General features: G+C 35.0%; 1 protein-coding gene across 28 annotated transcripts in view; it reads left to right on the forward strand.

The window, feature by feature from the left end:
• EXOC6 (exocyst complex component 6) overlaps positions 1 to 27,259 on the forward strand; it is a 223,923-nt gene that overhangs the window by 76,809 nt on the left and 119,855 nt on the right. For all 28 annotated transcript variants that reach the window (XR_007406899.1, XR_007406900.1, XR_007406901.1 and 25 more), the window contains 6 exons: positions 1,443 to 1,511; positions 13,456 to 13,539; positions 18,750 to 18,796; positions 18,916 to 19,036; positions 20,233 to 20,304; positions 25,305 to 25,402. Coding sequence is in view for 25 of the 28 variants with exons in the window: in XM_049103546.1 (XP_048959503.1) it covers positions 1,443 to 1,511; positions 13,456 to 13,539; positions 18,750 to 18,796; positions 18,916 to 19,036; positions 20,233 to 20,304; positions 25,305 to 25,402 (491 nt within the window). In the remaining 3 variants the exon portion in view is untranslated. The remainder of the gene's footprint in view (positions 1 to 1,442; positions 1,512 to 13,455; positions 13,540 to 18,749; positions 18,797 to 18,915; positions 19,037 to 20,232; positions 20,305 to 25,304; positions 25,403 to 27,259) is intronic.

Genomic DNA, 27,259 nt, shown 5'->3' on the forward strand with positions numbered 1-27,259 from the left:
GAGAGACACAGAGAAAGAGAGGCAGAAACACAGGTAGAGGGAGAAGCAGGCTCCATGCAGGGAGCCTGACGTGGGACTCCATCTGGGGTCTCCAGGATCACGCCCTGGGCTGAAGGTGGCGCTAAACCGCTAAATCACCTGGGCTGCCCTCTAGATTTTTTTTTTTTTTAATTTTTATTTATTTATGATAGTCACACACACACAGAGAGAGAGAGAGAGAGAGAGAGGCAGAGACATAGGCAGAGGGAGAAGCAGGCTCCATGCACCGGGAGCCCGACGTGGGATTCGATCCCGGGTCTCCAGGATCACGCCCTGGGCCAAAGGCAGGCGCCAAACCGCTGCGCCACCCAGGGATCCCTGCCCTCCAGATTTAATCCTAATCTTACTTGCTTCTTTTACTCTCTACACAAAGTCTCTGTCACCTGACTTTTTTATCTTTTCCTTTGAGTATGTATGTTTCTACTATATGCCTGAGGATGAGTGAGACTGTATGTATTTCTTGTGTGTGTATATGCACACATGTGTATATGTTAATGTGTGTATGTGTGCATATGCAGTGGATGTCTGATATTGTACGGGATATAGACAAATGAACTGCCTTAGACAGTATAATGTCTTTTTGTTTGTTTTTTAAAGATTTTATTTATTCATGAGAGACACAGAGAGAGAGGCAGAGACACAGGCAGAGAGAGAAGCAGGCTCCATGCAGGGAGCCCAATGTGAGACTCGATCCTGGGACTCCAGGATCACGCCCTGGGCCGAAGGCAGACGCTCAACCGCTACGCCACCCAGGCATTCCTATAATGTCTTCTTAATATGGAATTAGCATGTTCTGGTTGGTCTCTGGAAAATAAATGTTTTTGAAGTTTACTTTTTTATTCTTTTTTTAATCAGTATTCAAAGAATCTCTGTGTTCTCTTCTCCCAAGCATGTTCAAGACAAGTCTCTGTCCTTTAATGACCTTATAATTTAAAACACTCAACAATGATGATAAATACATAAGAATGAACTATTGAACAAATACCAAAATAATTACAAAGGCATTGTGTTTATACTGTAATGTTTTTATAGTTGATAAATATAACATGAAGTCCGTGATTCCTTGTCTGTCTTTAACTGATATTACCCAACAGTAAGCCAGTAGTTTGATAATTTTTATTTTTTTATTATTTAAAAATTTATTTTGAGAGTGGGGAGGGGCAGAGGGAAAGGGAGGATCTTTTTTGATAGAGAGTGAATGTAGGTGGAGAGTGAGTGGGGAGAGGGAGAGGGAGAGAAGGAATCTTAAGCAGGCTCCATGCCCATTGTGGAGCCCGTTGTGGGATTCAATCCCATGACCTTGAGAGTATGACTTGAGCTAAAATAGGGTCAGATACTTAACCAGCTGAGCCACCTAGGCATCCCAACTTTGATAATTTTTAAAATGTGGTTTTATTTTTCAGATCTTAACTGTTCAGGATCTGGTTGATTTTTCCCCTGTTTACCGATGTTTGCACATTTATTCTGTTTTGGTGAGTATCTTTCGTATATGTATTTTGTGTCTGTATATCCACATAAGTATTTGTATAATAAAAAAGACATGTATGCATTCTAGGGCTGCTTTTCTAAAGGTTGACCATAAGCTCAGTGAACATAAATATTTTAAATATCCTCTGTGAGTAAGGCACTTACTCTTTTAAGTTATCATAGTCTGCTTTCAAGTGATACATCACTTCATCTTTATTATGAGAACCTTATACAATAGTATACTTATAATAGTATACTTCCATTTCATTCTTCTTGCATATGCGCTGTTGTATCACAGTTGCTTTTAAATATATTGCTTCTACATTTGTTTACTCTTTTTACATTGCATTTTTGATTAAACAATTCTTTAAAAAATAATAACATTATTTTGATATAATTAATATACCAAAAAATTTACCCTTTTAATGTATACACTTCAGTGGTTTTAGCATATTTATGAGGATGAGCAACTATTACAGCTAATGCCAGAACATTCCATTTCTGAAGAAGGAAACCTTTTTTTCTTTAAAGATTTTATTTATTTATTCATGACAGACACAGAGAGAGAGAGAGGAAAGAGAGAGAGAGAGAGAGAGAGAGAGAGGCAGAGACACAGGCAGAGGGAGAAGCAGGCTCCATGCAGGGAGCCTGACGTGGGACTCAATCCTGGGTCTCCAGGATCACACCCCAGGCTGAAGGCGGCGCTAAACCGCTGGGCCACCAGGGCTGCCCTGAAGAAGGAAACCTTTTACCAATTAACAATCAATCCTCAATGTCCCCTACCTCTAGTCCTTGGCAACCACTCATTTACTTTCTTTCTCTATGGATTTGCCTGTTCTGGATATTTCATATAAATAGAATCATAGTAAAAATGGTCTTTTGTGTCTTAGGCTTTTTTCACAAAGTTGGAAGTTAAGGTCATTGAGATCTTTCTTCTTTTTTAATACAGACATTTATAGCTATAAATTTCCTTCTAACCACTGCTTTAGCAGCATTCCATGAGTTTTGTTTGGTATGTTGTTTTTGTTTCCATTCATCTTAAAATATTTTCTAATTTATTGTTATTCTTTAATCCACAGGTATTTAGGGGTGTGTTGTTTAATTTCCATATGTTTGTGAATTTCCCAAAAGTTTCTCTGTTACTAATTCCAAATTTAATCTTACTGTGGTCAGAGATCATATTTTGTATAACTTCAGTCCTTTTAAATTTATGGAGGCTTGTTTTATGGCCTAACATATGGTTTATCTTGGAGAATGTTCCATGTGCACTTGAGAAGAATGTTATTTGGCTGTTGTTGGGTGGTATGTTCAGTAGACACCTATTAGGTCCAGTTGATTTAATATTGTTATTCAAGTCTTCTGTTTCCTTATTGATCTTCTATCTGTTATTGAAAGTGGTAATACTGAAGTCAACTATAACTTGAATTTTCTTCCTTTAGTTTTGCCAGTTTTGATTTATATATTTTTGAGGCTTTGTTTTTAGAGGAATATATGTTTATAATTATTATATCTTCATGATGGACTAGCCTTTTTTCATTATAAAATGTCATTCTTTGTGTATTTTTTTGGCTTACAGTCTGTTTTGGCTGATATTTATATAACTACTCTAACTCTCTTGTTGGCATGGTATGTTTTTCCATCCTTTTACTTTCAGTATCTGTGTTTTTAAATATAAAGTGCTTCTTTTGTAGGATAGCATATAGATGGATTTTTAAAAATCCAGTCAGCCAATTTCTACCTTTTGATTGAAGTGTTTAGTTCTTTTACATTTAATGTAATTACTGATATGACCAGATTTATGCCTACCATTTGCTTTAATATTACTTATATCTTTTTTGTTGTATTCCTCCATTACTGTCTTCTTTTGTATTAAATAGACACTTTCTCATGAACCAATTTAATTCTCTTGTCATTTAATATATATGTAATATATATTAGCAACATAAATGTATAGATATATGTTATATATAAATATGTAATATAAACATGCAAAATATATAAATAAATATATAATAGTTAACATATATGTACACACACATAATATATAGAGTATTTTTTAGTGTTTGCCCTGGACATTCTACCTTAAAACAATCTAGTTTGTATTAATTCTCCTCCTTTCTGTAATTATTGAGATAATACATCTTTATATATTATAAAGCATGATATAATTGTTTCTTTATGGAATTGTTTTCTAAATCAGAAGACTGGAGTTACAAATTATACTGTCTTTATATTTACCTCTATATCACCTTAACTGGTACCCTATTTCTTCACGTGAATTAGAGTTACTACCTAGTGTCCTTTTATTTTTGCCTGAAGGACTAACTTTAGTATTTCTTTTAGGGAAGGTCAACTAGCATCAAATTCTCTCAGTTTTTGTTTATCTGGGAATGACTTAATTTCTTCTCTGCATTTTAAGAGTAGTTTTGCTAGATACAGAATTTTTGGTCTTTTTCTTTCAGCACTTAGAAAATGTCTATGGAAGGCATTTATATTTAAGGCATTTTGAGGTTTGGATATTCATTGAAATTGGATTAATTTGAAATTGAAATAATTGATGGGGCACCTGGGTGGGTCAGTCAGTTGAGCATCTGCCTTTGGCTTGCATCATGATTCTGGGGTCCTAGGATTGAGCCCTGCATCGGGCTTTTGCTTAGAGCCTGCTTCTCCCTCTCATTCTGCCTGCCACTCTACCTGCTTATGCGCGCACTGTCTCTCTCTCTCTCAAATAAATAAAGTCTTTAAAAAAAGAAATAGAAATAATTGAAAAAAATGGTAATTATGTTAATTAGAGCAAATAGAATTATCTTCATTAGTTAACATCTTTTCTTTTAGCCCCCTATTAAAAGACAGCTCTATACTCATGAGCTGAGTAAAAACAATAAGCAAAATATCAATGTGAACTTACTGTTTTATAAATTAATGATGTTTCAAGTGTATTGAGCCTTATTGAATAATGTAAAAATTGTTTTCTTTTTAAAGCTATAATAAATTGTACTATTGAATAAAAACAATAATGCTTGTAGTCTGTTCTATGATGAAATAATTCTTCAAATGTGTATGGTTATAAAGTAATTTAGCTGCTCGGATTCTTCTCAGATTTAGTATTTTATCTTTTATAACATCAGGTAGTAGTATATACATTTAACTGCATTTATACCTGAGGCAAATAGAGGGTGGGATCCATCAAGATTACACTGCTATATGTAGTAACATTGAAAAATTGGCTTCCTGGGCAGCCTAGGTAGCTTAGTGGTTTAGCGCCGCCTTCAGCCCAGGGTGTGATCCTGGAGACCTGGTATGGAGTCCCACGTCAGGCTCCATGTATGGAGCCTGCTTCTCCCTCTGCTTGTGTCTCTGACTCTCTCTCTCTGTCTCTCTCATGAATAAATAAATAAAAATCTTTAAAAAAAAAAAAAAGAAAAAAGAAAAATTGGCTTCCAGTTGTCTGATCTCAATTTTTTTTTTTTTTGCTTTGTTTTGTTTCTAAACTAGATCATACTGGCTTCTAATCAAGATGAAGTTCTTAATTATCTCATTTGTTTTTTTTTTTTTTTTTTTTAATTATCTCATTTGTTAAAGTGGCTTGTGTGGTTTGATTCTTTTAAAAACTCCTTTCAAATTAGATGTTTTCCTATAGGTTTTTGGATTTGGCGGAGAAGAATGCTTTTTGGCTTGATAATGCTTAATTTTTCTGTCTTCTATGGGCCCAGTGAACTGCAGAGTGCCCAGAGGCACTTCTGTTACTTTGTATTATCCTTCTTCTACATCCATATGATCCACAAAGATAGTGGCCCTATGAGTGTTGTTTATTGTTCTTTCCCTAGTGCTTTTCATTGCATTTGATATTTCATAAAGTTTTGCTAAATTAGTAGCTGGCTCTTTAACACCACACTCAATTTTTAATAAAACTGTTTTATTTATCTTTATCCTAGTATTTTATATCAATAGGCACTAAGCTCTTTGCGAAAGAATAGATCTTTATACCTGATGCAAAAAAGTATTGAACCAACAGATATTATATGAGGTTTCAGTGTGGCTTCCTTGAGAATGATACATTAGGTATTAAATTTTGTTTCATTGTTCATGATTTAAAATTAAAGAAACAAGCACAATTAGATGATCAAAAGAATTAAAAGTCAGTGGTAGAGAACCAATAGAATGATAGAAGGTTTTAGACTCCAGTCAGCCTTTGTGAGTATTCAGAAATAATGTGATTCAAATACTTAAATACTCAAAATAAATGATTACTTTCAGAATTTATGTTACTGTAATTAACTGTTGGTTTATAATTTTCAGTAACTTAATTTTAGTTCTCTGTAGATTTTTTGTATCTTTATAATATACAGAATTTATAAATTTAAGGAAGCTGAATTTTAAAATATGTCAGTTTTCATTAATTCAGGCAGGACTTTTTTTCCTTTCTTACTGTGTGAGGTTTTACTGTACTGTATGTGTAAATAAACTTTCATTAGCATGAAAACTTCTGGTTGGTATATATGACCTAAAATTGTAAAAGTAAAATGACCAAAATTTGTTAAAGCTGATTCCTTATTATTATTATAATTACTTTCTTTTTTCTTTAAAGATTTAATTTATTTATTCATGAGAGATACAGAGAGAGAAAGAGAAAGAGAGAGGCAGAGACATAGGCAGAGGGAGAAGCAGGCTCCATTCAGGAAGCCAGATTTGGGACTCGATCCCAGGACTTCAGGATCACGCCCTGAGCCAAAGGCAGACACTAAACCGCTGAGCCACCGGGGCATCCCTGTTTAATTACTTTCATTTGTTATTTCATTTAAGCTATTTTCTAGTAACTGGGCAAATTACTTTTCTCGGTTGATTTTCTTATTTGCAAAATATCACTTACAATTTATAAAGCTATGTTGGGTATTAAAGTAAATAAAAATAATAAAGTGCTTTAGCATAGTACTCAGTATATAGTATCACTCAGGTAATGATAAAAGGATTATTGTAGGAGGGTTTCATTAATATATAGTATTTGAAGGACTAGGTCATGTTTTATGCTTTTTTTTCTTATTTAGAGAGGTAGAAGAAGAAGGAGGAGTAGTGAGGTAGAGGGAAGGGGAGAGACAGAATCCTAAGCAGGCACCAAGCCTAGCACAGAGACTAATATGGGGCTTGATCTTACAATGCTGAGATCATGACCTGAGCCAAAATCAAGAGTCAGATGCTCAACTGAATGAGCCACCCAAGCACCCTTTTGATTTGATCTTTTGATTTTAAGTCCGTTTTAGCCAAAGAACTCTATGTCCAGAGTCCTTAAGGTATCATTTCCCAAGATCTGTTTGATGAAATGTCTGTTCCATGAAAGGAAAATAGGTATATTGTGGGGAAAAAAGGTTCTCTTTGGAAAATGCTACAAATAGTATCTACAATATAACTTATCATTTCTAAGGCTTTGAGAAATCCTAAGAGTTATGTGAATTTCCTTAGCTGGCTATATTTAAATTTTATGTGTTCAGAGACAATTTTTCTTAAAATAAGGGATCCTGAAGGTAGTGTGAGAATTGTTATCCGAGGGATTTCAGGGATTTTAAAGACTTTCCAAAGGGTCCTGGCTTATAATTTTAAGGAAAGAATATGTAGATCTTCTGCTTTTTCCTAAAAGTGATCTGTCTGGGAACCTCGGCCTCCTTTCTCTTACTTTTGGCATTCTGTCCAGATGCCCTTGGATCTCTTTCATAACAGCTGGAGGAAGTGCCTCAGAGTCTTCTGTCCTGGGGGAGCATGAATCTTTACACTGTATTGTAGTGTTTTTGCACTTCTCAGATGTTCTAGATAGTACATATTGTTTTGTTTTTATAGTTGAGATAAAGGCTTAAAACTTTACAATATATATTTGGAATACGGTGTTAGAACATTTTCTTTATATCGGTTAAGGAGCTTTCACTGAAATTGTGCCCTTCACTGGGTCATCAGTCCTAGTATCTACCTGATACCATGCCTGCATTTGCTCCCTTTTTTCCCTATTTGATGCATACCATAACCATGATATTTGATACTTTGAGATGAACTCTGAGTACAGAGTTGTATCATGACATAGGATGTCAGTTGTTGGTGTGACTGGATGTACTTGCATCAATAAAAGAACATGTTTCTCCCCTTAAAAAAAAAAAAAGGAGAAAGAAACACCCCCCACCCCCATCCCTCTGCGATATAACTTATAACGATATAACGTTATAACTATAACGATATAACTTACCGTTTAGAGTTTTACTGTGAGATCAGGCTGAAGTCTGTCTTCTTGAAGACTTTTTTGCCTGAATTGGGCACCACACTCTCTCTTGTACTTTCCTCAATTCTTGAACAGTCTCCCTTTTGAAGACTTTCTTATTGTATCACTTGGTGTTTGTTTCTAGAAAAGCTACCTGAGGTATTATGTTAGTTATCTATTGCATTTATTATTTCACAGGGTCAGCTGTCTGGAAGTGGCTTAGCTGGGTAATTCTGGCTGAGGTCTCTCATGAGGTTCCATCAAGGTGTCAGTGAGGACTGTAGTCATCTGTAACTTGATAGGGCTTGGGGTATTTGCTTCTGTTATGACTGTTGGCAGAAGGCCTCAATTCCTTGCCACATAGTCTGTGTACAAGGCTGACTGATAATCCTCATGACATGGCAGCTAGCTTCCCCAAAATGAGTGATCTGAGGGAGGCTGAAATGGAAGCCATAATGTCCTTTATAATCTAATATCAGAAGTGACATACCTTTACTTCCTCTTTTTAAATTTTTATTTTTATTTCTTTAAAGATGAATTTATTTACTCATGAGAGACACAAAGAGAGAGAGAGAGAGAGAGAGAGAGAGAGAGGCAGAAGCAGGCAGGCTCCCTGCAGGAGTCTGATATAGAACTCGATCCCAGAACTCCAGGATCACACCCTGAGCCAAAGGCAGATGCTCAACCGCTGAGCCACCCAGGCATCCCATACTTCCTTTTTAAAAAGATTTTATTTTTTATTTTATTTAGAGAGAGAGCATGTGCATGAGTGGGGGGAGAAGCAGAGGGAGAGGGAGAGAAGCAGACTCCCCACTGAGGGGAGCCCAATACAGGGCTCTATCTTATAACCCTGAGATCATGACCTGAGCTGAAACCTAGAGTCAGGCGCTTAACTAACTGAGCCACTCAGGTGTCCCACCTTTACTTTGGCTATATCCTACTGATCATATAGACCAGCCCTGGTAGAATGTGGAACAAGACTACACCAGAGATCTTTGGGAGCCATCTTGGAGGCTACCATACTTACTTCATAAAAGAAAGACACATCCTTCACTGATACCCATAGCATTAATCCATCATTACAATACTACCATTGTGCATTATCTTGATGTGTAAAAATTCCAAGATGCCAAATAAAGGAGAAGTCTCCTTTAATAATTAATTAAGGGACTATATACATAAGGGTTTCTTTCTTTCTTTCTTTCTTTCTTTCTTTCTTTCTTTTCTTGTGCGGAAAAGGGTAAACCATGTTAAAAATACTATATCTTGTCCTGTGGTAGGATATTCTTAGTTCTGATTCATGGTATTTAGTAATGACATAAGTGGGAGTAGTGAAAATTTTCATTTAAGGTCCCGATCTCTTTTGTTCTCCAGCTGTTGACAATGAATATATAATACTTTTATGAGGGAGTACTATGGAAGTACAGAAGTGAGAACAGGAAAATTTGAAAGCAAAACTGTATCCTATATGTTTAAATATAAACAGTGCTTTTGGCTGATCTTAATACACATCCCTAGGATGTGTCATTTGCTGTAAAGAAAAACCTTTAAACATCCAAAATGATATGAGTTAGTAAAGTGGAATCTTTTAAACATGACTAGAGTATTTTTTGGGGCCGCCAGAATTTTGAAGTTATATTGACTAACCATTCTTTCATGTAAGTTGTGATTCAGAAAAACAGTTAAAAGCCGTTTTGCCAAATTGTATCATAAATGGAAGTCCAGTTACATGTGTGATATTTCTTCATATTAAGATAAAATAAGGGGCACCTAGGTGGCTCAGCGGTTGAGCATTTGCCTTTGGCTCAGGGCATGATCCTGGGGTCCTGGATTGAGTCCCACATTGGGCTCCCTGCGTGGAGCCTACTTCTCCCTCTGCTTATGTCTCTGCTTCTCTGTGTTTGTCTCTCATGAATAAATAAATCAAATCTTAAAAAAAAAAAAAAAAGCTGGCTGCCAGACTGATTAGTTTCTAGAATGATCATCATATTTAACAAAATTAATGAGTTGTTTCTGACTTTTATACTTGATTTTATTTTCTTATTTCCAAAATTTAACACCAAAGGTTTATGTATGTCCACATATTTACTGAAGGCATATTGTATTTTTTTTATCATACTCCTCTTTTTGTAAATAATTTAGAATTCTATGTGTCTATTACATTGCATTATTTTTTTATTGCATTATTATAAATTAAAGAGAAACAGTTAAGTAATGAGAAGTGATTTATTATATTGTTTTTAAGTATCATGAATGGATTAAACAATCACATTGAGTTTAAATAATCTTAATCTTGATGACTCTTGTAATTTTATACTTTATTTCTCAGTGGTTTTCATAATGTTCCACAATGCATATTAACATTTGAATTTGAAACATGAAGTTAGACTTTTCCTGAGGGATAGTAAATACAATTGACTTAAAAGTTTGACTGTGAGGACTGGATTTGCTAATTAGGTTTTAGGGTGGGCATTTATTGGTTAATTAAATACACTAAATCTGTAGCTTAGAGTTTTTAACTAAAAAGTACGTTGCTGAGACGCCTGGGTGGCTTGGTTGGCCCAGGTTATTATGATCCCAGGGTTTTGGGATCGAGCCCCACATTGGGCTCCTTGCTCAGTAGGGAGTCTGCTTGTTCCTCTTCCTCAGCCCCTTTTCCTGCTTATGCTCTTTCTGTCTCTCTCTCAAATAAAATAAATAAATCTTAAAAAATAAATAAAAATTTAAAGTATGTTGTTAGTTCCTGAAAAAGCCCCATTCATCATGTTAAGATACTCATTTCCAATAAAAATTTACTTTTGGTTATATTAATTTAACATAATAAACTTAGGTTGTATTGATCAGTTTTGTACTAATTGTAATGATATTTCAACCTAGAACGAGAAAACTACCTTAATGCCTAAAGCTTTATGGCCTCAAAAATAAAATAAAAATACAAACATACTACATTAGAAAATGTAGTATTAGAGGAGTACCTGGCTGGCTCAGTCTGTAGAGCATGTTACTCTTGCTTTTGAGGTCTCATGAGTTTGAGCCCTACAATATGGGATAGAGTTTACTTAAAAAAATAAATATAGTATTAAAAAAATAACACGTTAAATTTGAAAAAAATCTATAAGGGTGGTAGTCTGGAATGTAAGTTTAAAAAGTGTGGCTGGGGGGCAGCCCGGGTGGCTCAGCAGTTTAGCGCCTCCTTCATTCAGCTCAGGGCCTGATCCTGGAGACCTGGGATCGAGTTCCACGTCGGGCTCCCTGCATGGAGCCTGCTTCTCCCTCTGCCTGTGTCTCTCTCCGTGTCTCTCATGAATAAATAAATAAAATCTTTATAATAGTAATAATAATAATAATAATAAAAAGTGTGGGGGATGTGTGCCTGAGTGGCTTGGTTAAACGTCCAACTGTTGATCTCAGCTCAGGTCTTGATCTCAGGTTTGTGAGTTCAAGTCTCACATTGGGCTCCATGCTAGGTATGGAGCCTACTTAATAAAAATAAAAATAAAAATAAAAATAAACAAAATAAGATAATAAAATAAATAAAATAAAATAATAAAATAAAAATAAAAAATAAAAAACAGAAAACTAAACTTTCTAAGTGTGAAAGAAGAGCATGTTCACATATTTTTTAAATGATTGTAACCATTGGATTGTTTAAATGAGGATGTAATAGTTTTATTTATAATGTACTTGAAATTATATCCTTTACATCTATTTAAACTCCTGGTGAAAAAAGTTTAGGTACCAAAATAAAACTGTGAGGGGGACCATAGTATTTTTGAAATTCTTTTAACTGAGTACAAAAATACTAGAATAACTGCTCTAAGGGATACCTAACTAAACTTACTTTCTGCATTGTGAGTTTATTTTTTATGGCATTAAAAAAAGTCATTTTTTAAAAAGATTTTATTTATTTGAGAGAGAGAGAGAGATAGCAAGAGAAAGCAAGAGAGAGCATAAGTGGGAGGGAGGAGCAGGCTCCCTATTGAGCAGGATCCTGGGATCATGACTTGAGCTGAAGGCAGACACTGAACCCACTGAGCCACCCAGGTGCGCCAAGAAAAGTAATTTTTTAACTATTTAAATATTAAAGTTTTCAGAAAAAAAATCTTTTTTTCAGTGAAAATATGAGTTTTTTACTTTTTTCCCCTATTTGATTCTCTTTTGGAGCCTTAAGTAGGGAAATGGGTTCTCAGCCTTTTCTTCTCACTCTGGATGGATTGTCCTTTAAGCAGAGAGGAAGACAGAAAAAATGGATCTATAGTCATTCATTTACTTGTTCAGTCACTATTCATTCACTCAGCAAATAGTAATTGATTGCCTTCCATGTGCCCAACATTGTGTAAAGTGATAAGGATACAGTGGTAAACTAGTTGGATAGGACCTTCTTCTAACAGACTTACAGTGGGGATCCCTGGGTGGCGCAGCGGTTTGGCACCTGCCTTTGGCCCAGGGCGCGATCCCGGAGACCCGGGATCGAATCCCACATCGGGCTCCCGGTGCATGGAGCCTGCTTCTCCCTCTGCCTGTGTCTCTGCCTCTCTCTCTCTCTGTAACTATCATAAATAAATAAAAATTAAAAAAAATATTAAAAAAAATAACAGACTTACAGTGGTAAAGATAGATCTTTGTCATCCAATATGGTAACTACTAGCTGCATGCAGCTATTTAAATTTAAAGAAAATTAAAATTCAGGGTCCCAGTATTTATTATTAGCCATTGTAAGTGCTCAGTAGCCAAGTGGCTACCTTTTTTTTTTTTTTTCTTTTTTTTTTTTCTAGTGGCTACCTTATAAGAATGCAGATATAGAAAGTATTCATCATCACAGAAAGTGCCATTAGACAATGTTGTGATAGACTACTAATTAAGAATTTACTGCACAGTGCAAAAAGTGCAATGATATGGATATGCAGGTTGCTATGGGAGGACACAGACAAAAACAAGCCTCAGGAAGTTGAGGAAGGCTTTTAAAGGAAGTGACATCTATATTGAGTCCTGAAGGGTGAATAAAAGTCATATAGAGAAAAAGAACTGGGAAGCACATTTCAAGAATAGCTTCTACAAGCCCTGGAAGTAGGAAGAAAATGGTATATTGAGTATACTATAAGATGAGGCAGGAAATGGAGGAAGGTGCCAGATGATGTAGGGTCTTCTACAACATGTTCAGAAGTTTAAGCTTGACAGCTGAATTTCTATTTAGTTCCCTCACAGATAGCCATATTTTGAGTTGGTCAGTTAGAAGTCTACAAAACCTTAATATTAAGTTGGGCAGCTGTCAAATTGTTTGAATTTACATTTAGTCTTCCTAATTGTCATGGTAACAAACAAGATTACTGTTTTTGAGCTATAAAGCCAAAAACTTATTCTTGACATTCAGTATGAAATACCATTTCAGTGTTTATATTCCATTTGTTAGAAGATTTAAAATGACTCTTGGGGGTAAAGAAGTTTTCTGTCAGGGTATCTGTGTGGCTCAGGATCGAACTCTTGATTTTGGCTCAGGTCACCATCTTAGGGTCGTGAGATTGAGCCCTGCATCATGCTCCCTGCTCAGTGGGGAGTCTGCTGGAGATTCTCTCTCTCTCCCTCTGCTGCTCTCCCCAATCATTTTCTCTCTATCTCAAATAAATAAGTAAATCTAAAAAAAAAAAAAAAGAAAAGAAATTATCTGTTCTGTAGTGTATGTGTGTTTCATTACTCTGCTAATTTTACTTTAGGGTGATGAAGAAACATTTGAAAATTATTACCGAAAACAAAGAAAGAAACAAGCAAGACTGGTATTGCAACCTCAGTCAAATATGGTAAGTATGTGAAATTTTTGAATTGATTGTGTTGTTACTTTTTGCCTCTTACCCTGTTTTAGTTTCTTCAGAGCATGTAACACTATTCATTCAACAACAAATACTGAACACCTTCCATTTCCAATAATTGGTTTAAGGTGTTAATGGTATAGCAGTGAGCAAAACAAGTAAGTTCTTTCTCTCATGAGCTTACATTCTATTAGGGAAGATAGTAAACAAATAAAATAGGCAGTGAATAAATAAAAAGATAAACAAGTAGATATATAAAGTATAAGGAGTGGTAATTCATTTCTGACAATATGGTAGACTATGTACTTTTAAGTTGTTCTTATGAAAAAACAAAGATGCTGGATAAAACATTTAAAAATTTTAAAAATTATTTTTAAATGCACTGAAGAATTGGTAGAAAAGTATAGTCAGGACAAAAACTTAAGTGAATATGGAATTACTCTGTCGATTATGATGATAATTATGTGACTAAATATGTTTGTGAAAACTTGCAGAAACAGTATATGAAAAAGTGAAGTTTATTGTATGTAACTTATACCTCCATATATTCAACTATAAAATAAAACAGGAAAACCTAAATGAAGCAGAAATCCAGATAGGTTTAATGAAGCACTAATTGTGGCTTTTATCTTAGGGGTATCTGCTGAATTGGAAAGTATGAATTTTGAGAACATGGGAATACAGAGGCCTAAGCCCAAAGCCTCCTAAAGGAGCTGATAAGTTGTCTTCCTTAGAAAGCAGAGACTCCAAAGAATTAGAGCTCACTATTAGGATGACCTAAAGATGAAAAACATCTAGGGACACCTGGCTGGCTTAGTCAGGAGAACATACAACTCTTAATCTTGGAATTAGGAGTTTGAGCCCCCTGTTGGATATAGAGATTTACTTAAAAAAAGTGGGCACAATGTTATTTAAAAAATCTAACAAGATCTCTCTGATCTTTCTGCTAAACACTATAAAGAAATTGCCTTTTTTTTTTTTAAGATTTTATTTATTTATTCATGAGAGACACAGAGAGAGAGAGAGAGAGAGAGAGGCACAGGCAGAGGGAGAAGCAGGCTTCATGTAGGGAGCCCAACATGGGACTTGATCCTGGGTCTCTAGGATCAGGCCCTGGGCTGAAGGTGGCGCTAAATCGCTGAGCCCCCCGGGCTGCCCAGAAATTTCCCATCTTAAATGCTGGTTCTGAAGGAACAAGGGGAAAAAATCTTTGAGAATATATAACAAGCCATTTTTCACATGTATTTGCAACCCAAATTCATTCTATTTGGATAGTCAAAAAAAAAAATCTCAAGTTGAAAATTCAGTTTGAAGTTGTTCTATGCTGATATTGCCCAGTAGAAGCAAATGCAGATCTCTCAACTTTCATATCATAGTTTCAAGGAAAATTAGTAAGTCACAGTCAAAAACAATTATCAAACAAGTGAAAATCATTAAAAATATTGGCAGCAGAAATAAGTTCTAAAAAGACTTTCAGTATTTGAATTATTAGCCATTTAATATAATTAAATAAATAAACAGCAAGCTTGTTGATATAAATAGGGAACATGAAGGAATGGCCAAAATGAAGAAAAACCAAGTAGAATACCTAGAAAATAAAGATATATTAACTAAAATTAAAAATGTTATGAATAGGTTTAGCAGTTGGTGAATTCTATTAGTTGATCTGAAGAAATTATCTAGAAAGCATCACAGACTTAAGAGGATAAGAATACAGAAGAGAAAAAAAAAAGAATACAGAAGAGAGACATAGGGAGATAAGAAAGTCTAACATATCTAGTTGAAGTTACAGAAAGAGAAGATAGAATAAGTGGGACAGAAGAGTATTTGAGAGCGTAATGACTGAGAATTTTCCAGTATGGTCAAGAAATAGAAACTTAGAGATTCAAGCCCAAGGAATCCTAAGTAGGTAAGATGAAAAGAAATACACTCGGAAAGAACTTACAGTGAAACTGCAGAATGCAAAGATAAAGAGAAAATAGAAGATGTGAAAAATAGTATCAGCTAACTTAAGCTAATTGACATTTATTGAATACTCTACCCCAAATAGCAGAAATGCACATGCTTTTCAAATACACATAGAAGGTTTACCAAGATAGAGCATATTCTGGGCTATAAAATAAATCTCAACAAATATAAAAGACTTGAAATCGGGCAGCCCCAGTGGCGCAGCGGTTTGGCGCCACCTGCAGCCTGGGTGTGATCCTGGAGCCCCGGGATCAAGTCCCACATCCTGCTCCCTGCATGGAGCCTGCTTCTCCCTCTGCCTGTGTCTCTGCCTCTCTCTCTCTCTGTCTCTCTGTGTCTGTGAATAAATAAATAAAATCTAAAAAAAAAAGACTTGAAATCATACAAAGTATGTCTTTTGACCATAAGATAATTAAATTATCCATATATGCAAAAAAATGAATATTGACTTTTACCTCAACAATTCAAGAAATGGATCATGGACCTAAATGCAAGAGCTAAATTTATAAAACTTTTAGAAAAAGAAAGGTTTTTGTGACCTTGGGTTAAACAGTATTTTCTTAGGTGACATACATAAAGGATGAACCATAAGAGAAAGAAATTGATAGATTGAACATCAAAATGAGAAACTCCTCTTCAAAATGCACTGTCAGGAAAGTGAAAAGACACAGGTGGGGAGAAAATATTTGCAAAACTTGTGTTTAACAAAGGACTTTTATTCAGAATTTGTGTAACTAAATAATTAAAGACAAACTAATGGATTAAAGAAGATATTTTACTAGATACATAGATGAAAATTAAGCACATGAAAAGATGTTCAATATCGTTTTTCATCAGAGAAATGCAAATTAAACCACAATTAGATACCACTATTTACCACTTGAAAGGCTAAAATTAAAAAGATTGATAATAGCAAGTGCTGGTGAGATACGGAGCAACTGGAACTCTCATATACTTCTGGTGGTTCTAAAAATTATATGCAGCTGCCTTGGAAAATAGTTTGGCAATTTGTTATAATGTTAGGCATACACTTATCATACAGCCCAGTGGTCTTGCTTGTAGGTTTTTACGAGAAATGAAAACAATGGAATGTTTAAAATGCTAAAAAAATAACTGTTGGGCAGCCCCGGTGGCGCAGCGGTTTGGCGCCGCCTGCAGCCTGGGGTGTGATCCTGGAGACCCGGGATCGAGTCCCACATCGGGCTCCCTGCATGGAGCCTGCTTCTCCCTCTGCCTGTGTCTCTGCCTCTCTCTCTCTCTCTGTGTCTGTGAATAAATAAATAAAATCTTTAAAAAAAATAACTATTAACCTGGTATTCTATATCTAGTGAAACAAAGGCAGAGAGAGTCATTTTCAGACAAAGAAGAGAATTGGATACTAAGATATCCTTATTAAGAAAATTCTAAAGAATCTATTCCAAGCAAAAGGAAAGGGTGCCAAATAAAAGATATGAGATGCTAGAAGGAATGAATAGCAAAGAAAGTATAAATATGTGGATGAATCTATGTCAGTTGTAGAAAATAATGTTAATAAATATTCTGGACTTTAAAACAAGATAGAACTAGGGCAGCCCAGGTGGCTCAGCAGTTTAGTGCCACCTTCGGCCCAGGGCGTGATCCTGGGGTCCTGGGATCGAGTCCTGCGTCGGGCTCCCTGCATAGAGCCTACTTCTCCCTCTGACCGTGTCTCTGCCTTTCTTTCTCTTTCTCTGTCTCTCATGAATAAAGAAATAAAATCTTAAAAAAATAAAACAAGATAGAATTAAAATGCACAACAACAAAAGCATAAACATGGGAATTAATAAAATGAAACTATGCTGCAGTTTTCTGAATTGTCCAAAAGAGTAAAAATACTGATGATTTTAGATTTTGATTACTTAAATATGCATAATGTAATTTCTGGAGTAACCAGTAAAAGAATAGAAATGGGGTGTATACTTTCATATAATATAAAAAGACCTAGAATGATAGAAAATAAAATATTCATGTCTTAGAGTTGATAAAAAATGATAATTGAAACCTGTAAGCACTTGATAACATTGATTAAAAATATATAATGCCAGATTGCCACAACTAAAAGGACATCCATAGTGGATTTTTAAGTATGTCTTAGTATCTAATAAACCACATAAAATATCAGTAAGAATACATGACATGCTTGATAGACTTGATCTAATGAATCATGTAGAAGCCTACTGTAACAACTGTAAAACAACTTCTCAAGCACACATGGCACATTATAAAATGTGACTATAAATGTTATAAAGGAAGTATCAAGAGATATCAACATCTGGTATCGTATAAACTCCTTTCTTTCTGATCTTGGTATTTTCTTTTATTTTTGAAAGATTTTATTCATGAGACACACAGAGAGAGAGGCAGAGACAGGTAGAGGGAGAAGCAGGCTCCTTGCAGGGAGCCGGATGAGAGACTCGATCCCAGGATCCGGGATCACGCTCTGAGCCAAAGGCAGATGCTCAACCACTGAGCCACCCAGTACCCTGATCATAGTATTTTAAAGCTAAAAGGTAAAAAACATTTCTTTTCCAACAACCTGAAAAGAACTACCCAGATGTTTGAAAATTTTTATCACATTTATGAAATATGCAGAATACAACATTTAAACTTAATTAAAATAATGAAATATTTCATGTAATAAACTAAGAATGAAATTCAAATGATAAAATATTTTTCTATATGCCTTTTGTTAAGGTTATTAACATGCAATTACAGATCATTTTTAAGGAGTTTGACTTTTATTATGAATCAGATATAAAGTCATTGAAGGTTTTTAGCAGAAGATATCAAGATCTGATTACTCTTTAAAAAGTATTCTGATAGCTGTCTGGAGAATAGATTGTAGAGAGCAAGTCTGAAATCTGGTGAGACTGGGTAGGAGAATGATGAGAGAGAAATTATGTGAGAGCTTTCACGTAGTGAAATTCTGCACAAGTGAGAAATTATGGTGGCTTGAACTAGCTTATTGAGAAGAGGGTTCTGAAATTATATTTACTTTTTAACTTGTTTATTGTCTGTCTCCTTTTGAATGTAAGTTCCATAAGGATAAGGACTTTCTGGTTTTTACTAGTATATCTCTGGTGCTTTAAAAATGTATGTTGCATATAGTAGATTCTCAGTAATTATTTGTTTAATAAATGATGTAGTGACTTGAAACTTACTTTTATGTTACCAGTATTTATTGGTTTAAATTTATTTTTATTTTTCATTTAAAGCATGAAACAGTTGATGGGTATAGAAGATATTTCACTCAAATTGTAGGGTATGTATCTAATTTGGAAGTAACTATTATTTTTATGTTAAATGTCAGAACTGCTTGTTTTCTATTTGTTTGTTTTTTTTTTTTTTAACATACAGTATGTTGGTAATTACTGTTTTTAGGTTCTTTGTGGTGGAAGATCACATTTTACATGTGACCCAAGGATTAGTAACCAGGGCATACACTGATGAACTTTGGAACATGGCCCTCTCAAAGATAATTGCTGTCCTTAGAGCTCATTCAGTAAGTCAGACAAATTATGTTACTAAATTTTTAATTCAGTTACTTCAAGAACTTCCTAAATGCATAATGTCAGAAGAAAACTAACTCCATCTTTCTGCATTTTTTGATAGCAGCTCAGATTTGGAAGTAGTAATGTTAGGCTTTTGTTTGGTAACACTGAGCTGTGATTTTGCAACTGACTGGGGCTTCTCAAGGCACTTTTAGTCCAGCATTATAGAAAATGAAGAATTAAGCTGGTCTCATTAGTCTCAACTGACCTCTTCATTAGATCACTGAAAAGCACCGTGAAGAAAGGGTTTTTAATTATCATTCCAAATTCTTTGTTTCCAAAATAAACTCCACCATTAAAACTCAATTGAACTTGTTCTTCGATGTTTATAATTTGTTTGCTGTAACACAGTTACAAATATCCTAAAAATATGCAATTGTCAAAATTTGAACTCATTTGAAATAATGAACCTTTATGTAATTTTTTAAATGAATTGAAGTAAAATGATCAAATATTTGCATAATACACCTTTTGTGGAAATAATATGTTAGTGTTATTTATAAAGACTGTTATTATTGAGAATAGAGATTGAAAATATTTTAAAGGGATATTAGCTTATGTAGTATTTAGATTATAAAAATACTATATTTTTAATTTATCAGGATTGTAGATTCTTTATATAGTATTTTTCCAGCCAATTATAATTTTTTCTAACATACCAATGAAGAGCGATGTTTTTTCATGGTTTACACTCAGACCAGCTCTGAATATGTAAAATTATAGTGTGCTTCCTACTAATTATATGACATCAAATACAAAGTCATAAGGTATTAAATGCAACATATCACACTAAAAATCTTGTTAAATGCTATTAAGGGGACAGAATGAGTTTCACTATCCTTTTGAAACAGATTAGGTTTTTTTGGTGAATTAATAAGAAGAATCTTCAGTTGTCATTCTTATATTGGAATAACATTTCATGTAATACGGATACTTCAGGTACATTCTGTTATGGTTTTTCCCCAAGAATTTTTACTGAATAGAGGAAGCCAGCCATGGATCTAACTAATAATCAAGATTTTAAATTTATAATAAGTCTGGCATACTAAAGGAAAACTTTTCAGGTTTGATTTGTTTTTAATCAAATGATCCTGGTTTATATTTGTTTCCTTGTTTCTATTTTCATCCCTTCACCTCCCTCCCCCAGTCTTATTGTACTGATCCTGACCTTGTTCTGGAACTGAAGAATCTCATTGTGATATTTGCAGATACTTTGCAGGTGGGTAATATTCTAATTTTCATTTAATGCCTATTTTGATCATGTAAGGATATACAAAATACAGACCATGCTCACTTATTTTATTATGGATTAATGGGAAAAATTAGTAGTAACCAAATGTGTGCTTATGTATTGATATTCCAAGACTTTTCAATTCTCTGCTGCTTCCTGATTATGAAGCTTGGATAGAGCTAGGGAAATATTACCATCTTTTAAAATATTGGTCATTCGGTTAGAATAGATTGTTTATTTAGATATTTTTATAGTTAAAAAAAAGTGCAGAGTGTAGTGGAAAGAACTCTGAAATAGAATGAGAAGATACAAGATCTGCTTTAGGACAGTGAGCATGGGCTCTGGGAGTCACACAAGACCCTGAGTTTATATTTCACTTCTGCTTTGACTAATTGTATGTTTACAATTTTTCTAAGCTTTAGATCCTCACTGGTGGAAATGATTTTATTACTAGTTTTGGGGATTGTTCTGAGTTGTAAGTGTGATAACAAATATGAAAACATGTAGTTTGAAAGCTGTATCCACTCATTTCCTTCCTAATTTCAGGTGTACTATGAGCAAATCATTTTACTTCTGTCTTTTTCTTTTTTGAAAATAAGATTAAAATAATTCAGTCTCAAAATTCAGTGCCTTTGTGATTTTCAGTAACAAAGTTTTAAGCTTGTCCCTTTTTTTGATCATGGATGGTCAAGAATTAATTGCGTTTTGTTTTCATGCTTAAACTTACAGGATTTTTATGGTTGGAAGAACATTTCATGAAACATAGATTAGCATTTTCTAAAGTGTGGTAATAGATGTTACTTTATTTATTTATTTATTTATTTATTTATTTATTTATTTATTTATAGATGTTGCTTTAAAAAGAGTTCTGTGGTCAAAAACATTTGGGAAATAAGTGAAGTAAAACAGATTTCTCCACTAAAAGCCTTTCTCAGAGCAGATTTATACCATATGATTCCAAAAGGAAGGTATTTATGCAGTATTTTCCCAGTATATTTGACCCTTGAATCTTTTTTCCCCCATATGACATCTTGTAGATCTAGAACTTTATATAATATGCTTTGGGAAATGCTAATTTAAACTATTTGCTTCATCACAAGAGTCTTCATCCTAGAATAATAGTTATCTACTTGATTATTAAATCTAAGAAGATTTGACGTACTACTTTAGTCAATTATTTTATGTTATATCTTTATTAATTTCTGTGCCTTATACTGTAGCATCAGAATAATGCGGATTTTTTTCATAAATCTGTAATACTGATTTCTCTGCAAAATAAAAACTTCTGGTAAGTCTTATCGGAGAGTACCTTAATTTTTTTAGGTCTATCTCTGAGTAACTTGAGGGAGTTTTGTTGCCCTTAATGACTAAAAACATTACTACTCAAGACATGGTGGGGATAATACTCACTGGCCTAGAAAAAGTCACTAGTCCACCAGCTCTTATGGATCCATAGCAAAAAGGAACTTCCTTCAGGATATAAGTCAACTACATCACTAAGTACAAAGCTTACCTCAATTCTTGGCATTTATTTTGTAGCAAGACTTTCTTGTGTAGATCAGCTGCATTGATTTGTATTCTGATACAAGCTCCTTATCTCTTTATAAACCATGAGGGACTGTTCTGAACTGGCACTTTGGGTACAACTGAATGTGGTATAATATGTGCTGTGGTTCCAAGGATCTCTAGAGAATCAGAGGAAAGGGATAGACAATATGTAGGTATAATAGAGGCAGTAGAAAGTAACAGTAATAGATGTATAAACCCTTGTAAGTATACCTTTCTCATCTTACTGCTTTGAAATAAGATTCAGGAAGACAAATATGGACAAACTCCTTATTACTTACTTATTCAGAAATCCTGCAGTATTTTCATTCCAATGAAAATTGACAGGCTGCGTACTCTGTGGGCCTTATACATAATTAATAAATGCTGACTTCTCAAGTTATTATTTTTTTAGTGAGGGAGGTGGGGAGGGGCAGAGGGAGAGAGAATATTCAGTAGGCTCCACACCCAGTACAGAGTCTGACGATCCTGAGATCATGACCTGTGTGAAAATTAAGAGATGGACGTTTAACTGAGCCGCCTGGGTTCCCCCCTCCAGGTTGTACCTTTATTTTTTTTTTTTTAAAGATTTTATTTATTTATTCATGAGAGACACACAGAGAGAGGCAGAGAGAAAAGCAGGCTCCATGCAAGGAGCCCGATGTGAGACTCGATTCCTGGACTCCGGGATCATGCCCTGGGCCGAAGGCAGGCGCTAAACCACTGAGCCACCCAGGGATGTTCCAAGTTATACCTTTTATTTTATTTTATTTATTTTTTTATTTTTTTAAAGATTTTTTTTTTATTTATTTATTCATGATAGTCACAGAGAGAGAGAGAGAGAGAGGCAGAGACACAGACAGAGGGAGAAGCAGGCTCCATGCACCGGGAGCCCGACGTGGGATTCGATCCCGGGTCTCCAGGATCGCGCCCTGGGCCAAAGGCAGGCGCCAAACCGCTGCGCCACCCAGGGATCCCAAGTTATACCTTTTAATTGAAGAATTGGGGAGGGTCTTTTAATAAAAACTAAGAAATATTGCTTGATATTTACTTTTTAAGATTGACACTTTGCCACCCTAAGGAAAATTTTCTTTTCATATTTCATTTTATTATTTAAAGCTGACTAAATAACATTAACAAGTAACACCAGCATATTATAGTTCTGTTTATTGCCTATTAAGCAATCAGAAGTAAACATTTAGGGCAGCCTGGGTGGCTCAGCGGTTTAAGCGCCTGCCTTTGGCTCAGGGCGTGATCCTGGAGACCCAGGATCGAGTCCCATGTCAGGCTCCCTGCATGGAGCCTGCTTCTCCCTCTGCCTGTGTCTCTGCCTCTCTCTCTCTCTCTCTCTATCATGAATAAATAAGTAAAGTCTTTAAAAAAAAAAAGAAGTAAACATTTATGATTCATGCACTAACATTTTTGGAGCACCCACCATATGCTAGTAGCTAGGTGATGTGTGAAATGATACAGACTTAAAAATCAGTAAGACAGTAGGGATATAAAAATCCTTCAATAAATTTACAGTTTAGTTGTAAACAAGATGTATAGGACATATTAACATAGCAGTATATTAAAAAGCTTTGGGCTTGCAGAAGACGGAATATCTAACTTTGATTCCAGGAGTTGGAAAGTCTGTATCGAAAGTTGAAATGTGAGTTGGAATTTAAAAGATGAGTTCAGCAAGTACATATCAAGAAAGGGCCATGAATGGCAGAGAAAATTAAATAGCATGTGTAAACTATAGATGGAAGGATAGTATGATGAGCATGAGATTGGTCAAGCAGCTTGATTGTGAAAGAAACTATAGTAGATGGGTGTGAGCAAAGAAAGGCAAATAGTGGTAATGAACCTGACAAGGTAGTTTAACCCAAATTATGGCAGGACTTGTGGGACTTTAGTAATAAGCCTTTGGTAGTTTTTAACCAGTGGAATGGCATGATCAGATTTGTACTTTAAATGATAATTTGGAGTCTTGACAATAGATTGAGTTGAAAGAGACAGATGGTTGGAACTTCAGTTTAGGAAGCTCTTACCGGTCTAGGCAAGAGTTGTGAAGGACTGAAATAAAGCAGTGGTACTGGGAATACTTCTGGAAAAAAAATAAGTGATGGAGAAGAATGACAGATTTGAGATTTGTGAAGGAGATAAAATCAAAAGAATTTGGTAAATGATTAGATATGTTTGTCTGTGGGGTCATTTAGATATTTTTTCAAGTTTCTTACCTGATAAACTGGATTGATGGTAGAACTATTACACAGGAAATAGGAAAAACACTTTGTTTAGCTGGAAAGGGAAGAAATAAGTTAACTCTAGCATGCTTCTTGGCAGATTGACTGGAGATATCTAACAGGTGTTGGAATTAAATATTTGGAACTTCCAGATGCATAACTAGAGATGTAGATTCAGAATAATCAGAGAAAATAGTGTTTGAGGTCAGTAGATTTCAGATTATGCTAGAGACCTAGAGGAAGAATTTAAGGATAGAGATAGAAGAAAAAGGGAAACTGAAGGACTGTTTATAGATAAGAGGAGAACAAAGGAGAGAGAGTGGTGTTACAGAATTCAAAGCAGACAAATTTTAAGAGAGAGTGAGATATTGACTTTTATATTTAGGAGGTAATCTGTGACATTGTTGCAGTTTTAAAGGAATAGGAATGGCAGATTGTAGTAGGTTTGGCTATGAAGAGAGTAACAAAAGGAGAAAGCTGGCAGGGCACAGCAAATCTAGGAAGGGCTTTTTTGTTTTTTCTTACTTGGTTTAAAGATGGGAGGTAATTAGCATATTTATCTAGCTAAGAGAAAGGAACTAGTGGAAGTTAAAGACAACAGTGAATAGATAAGCCTTGGAGTAGTTCCTGCAGGGGTAGGATTAAGAATAAAGAGGAGGGAAACCTTGAAGGGAAAAGGGACAACTCTGTGAGGTCAAGAAATGTTTGGTACTGAAATGGGTAAAATTTCAACGACTTTGGGTTTAGAAAGTAATAAAGTTTTGGAGAGTGTATGTTTGATGCGGAGATGTACATTTTCCCTCTACAGTGAAGTTGATCTTAAATTGAAGGTGCAAAAGGAAGCCAGTGTGTTTCAGACAAAATATATTCCCTTTTCTTCTTTTATCCTTTTTAGGGACCACTTTCCAAGACACCATTATGTAGATCACTTATCTTGAACTTTTTCTCCAGTTTTGACTTATGTAATCCAGACTGAAAAGAGAGAGAAGAAATGGAAAAATTATTCCAGCTTCATAAAACTCTTTATAGGCTCTTTCTTACCTAATGCAATCTAGTAGAGAGTCAAAAGGATATCTTCTTTTCATACTGGTGGAATGACATACAATATGATATAGTGATCACTTTTAAACAATTATTCAGTATTCCCAGCATTTCTCGAATGAATATATCTTTACTTATTTGACTTGCTTATCTGCTTTTGTTGTGTTTTAGGGTTATGGTTTTCCAGTGAACCGACTTTTTGACCTTTTATTTGAAATAAGAGATCAATACAATGAAACACTTCTTAAGAAATGGGCTGGAGTTTTCAGGTTAGTCTAAAAGCCATAAAACCTTAATGTAACAGTGAAAAAGTTTGTCAGATGCTAAAGTGATTGATTTTACATTAGCAATGAAAAATGCTTACAATAATTTTTTATTGTAAAATATACATAGCAAATTTTGCCGTTTTAACCTTTTTAAAATGTAGTTTTATGACATTAAGTACATTTATATTATTGCACCCATCCCCACTATCCTTCAGAACTTTTTCATCTTCCCAAACTGAAACTATATCAATTGAACATTAACTCTCTAGTCCCTTCTACTCCCTGGCAATCACCATTCTACTTTGTTTCCATGAATTTGTCTACTCTAGGTACTTCATATAAGTGGACTCATACGGTGTTTGTTTTTTTGTATTTGGATTATTTCACTTAACATAATATTTTCAAGGTCCATCCATGTTATAGTTTGTATCAGTATCTCATTCTTTTTCAAGGCTGAATAATTCAGTTCCATTTATATGGATATTACCACATTTTATTTATCCATCTGTGGGTATTTGGGTCATATGCACCTTTTGCTGTTATGAGTAATGCTGCTGTGAACACTGATGTACAAATATATGTTTGAGTTCATGTTTTCATTTCTTTGGGGTATATATCCAGAAGTGGGATTGATGGATTATATAGCAGATATATATTTAATAAATTGAGGAACTGGCATACTAGTTTTTCCACAGTGGCTGAACAGTTTATAATAAATTTTTAATTGTACTGCTTTTAGTTCTAATCTCTGAATTTTTTCCCCCCAGTAAATAGATATGAGGCTGTAATTCAAAGGTATTTAGTATTAGAAATAGAGATTTAGGGATCCCTGGGTGGCACAGCGGTTTAGCGCCTGCCTTTGGCCCAGGGCGCGATCCTGGAGACCCGGGATTGAATCCCACATCGGGCTCCTGGTGCTTGGAGCCTGCTTCTCCCTCTGCCTATGTCTCTGCCTCTCTCTCTCTCTCTCTCTCTCTCTCTGTGTGTGACTATCATAAATAAATAAAAATTAAAAAAAAGAAATAGAGATTTATAAATTTTAAATTTTATTTGAAGAAAGTGCTATTTTTACAAACAACTAGAGTAAAAATCTTTAAGGTGGGGCACGTGGGTAGCTCAGGGGCATGTGGGTGATTCAGATGTTGGGCTTCTGCCTTTGGCTCAGGTCATGATCCCAGGTTCCTGGGATTGAGTCCCGCATCACGCTTCCTGCAGGCAATCTGCTTCTCCCTCAGCCTACGTCTCTGCCCCCCTCTCTCTCTATCTCTCATGAATAAATAAATAAAATCTTTAAAGGATCTAATTAGGAAAATTACTTTTGCTTTAATCACTTACTTGTAGGGAATGGACAAAGTATTTTAAGATTATATAGAATTTTGTATTGAAAAGAGAAATCTGTTCCCTAATTCTAAAACTCTTTTTCCCTCTCTCCTCCTTCCCTTCTTCCCTCCTTCCTCTTTCCATTTCTTCCTTTCTTTTTTTTCTTTCAAAAAAACTTGTAAGTCTTGAGATCTTACATCTAGGTCATCCAAATATGATAGAAATGACATGGCAATAATACTTGATGAGAGTAAAACAGAGAATATATAAAAGAATTTAACGTAGGTTGGCATTTGCCTCATTAGTTTTCAAAACTGAGTGGTGTTGACCTTCTGAATATTGTAATAAAAATCTTTTTTTTTTTTTAATATTTTTTTCTTTATTTATTTATGATAGTCACACACAGAGAGAGAGAGAGAGGCAGAGGGAGAACAGGCTCCATGCACCAGGAGCCCGACGTGGGATTCGATCCCGGGTCTCCAGGATCGCGCCCCGGGCCAAAGGCAGGCGCCAAACCGCTGCGCCACCCAGGGATCCCTG

Source organism: Canis lupus, chromosome 28 (genome assembly GCF_003254725.2).
Source record: "Canis lupus dingo isolate Sandy chromosome 28, ASM325472v2, whole genome shotgun sequence".
NCBI lineage: Eukaryota > Metazoa > Chordata > Mammalia > Carnivora > Canidae > Canis > Canis lupus.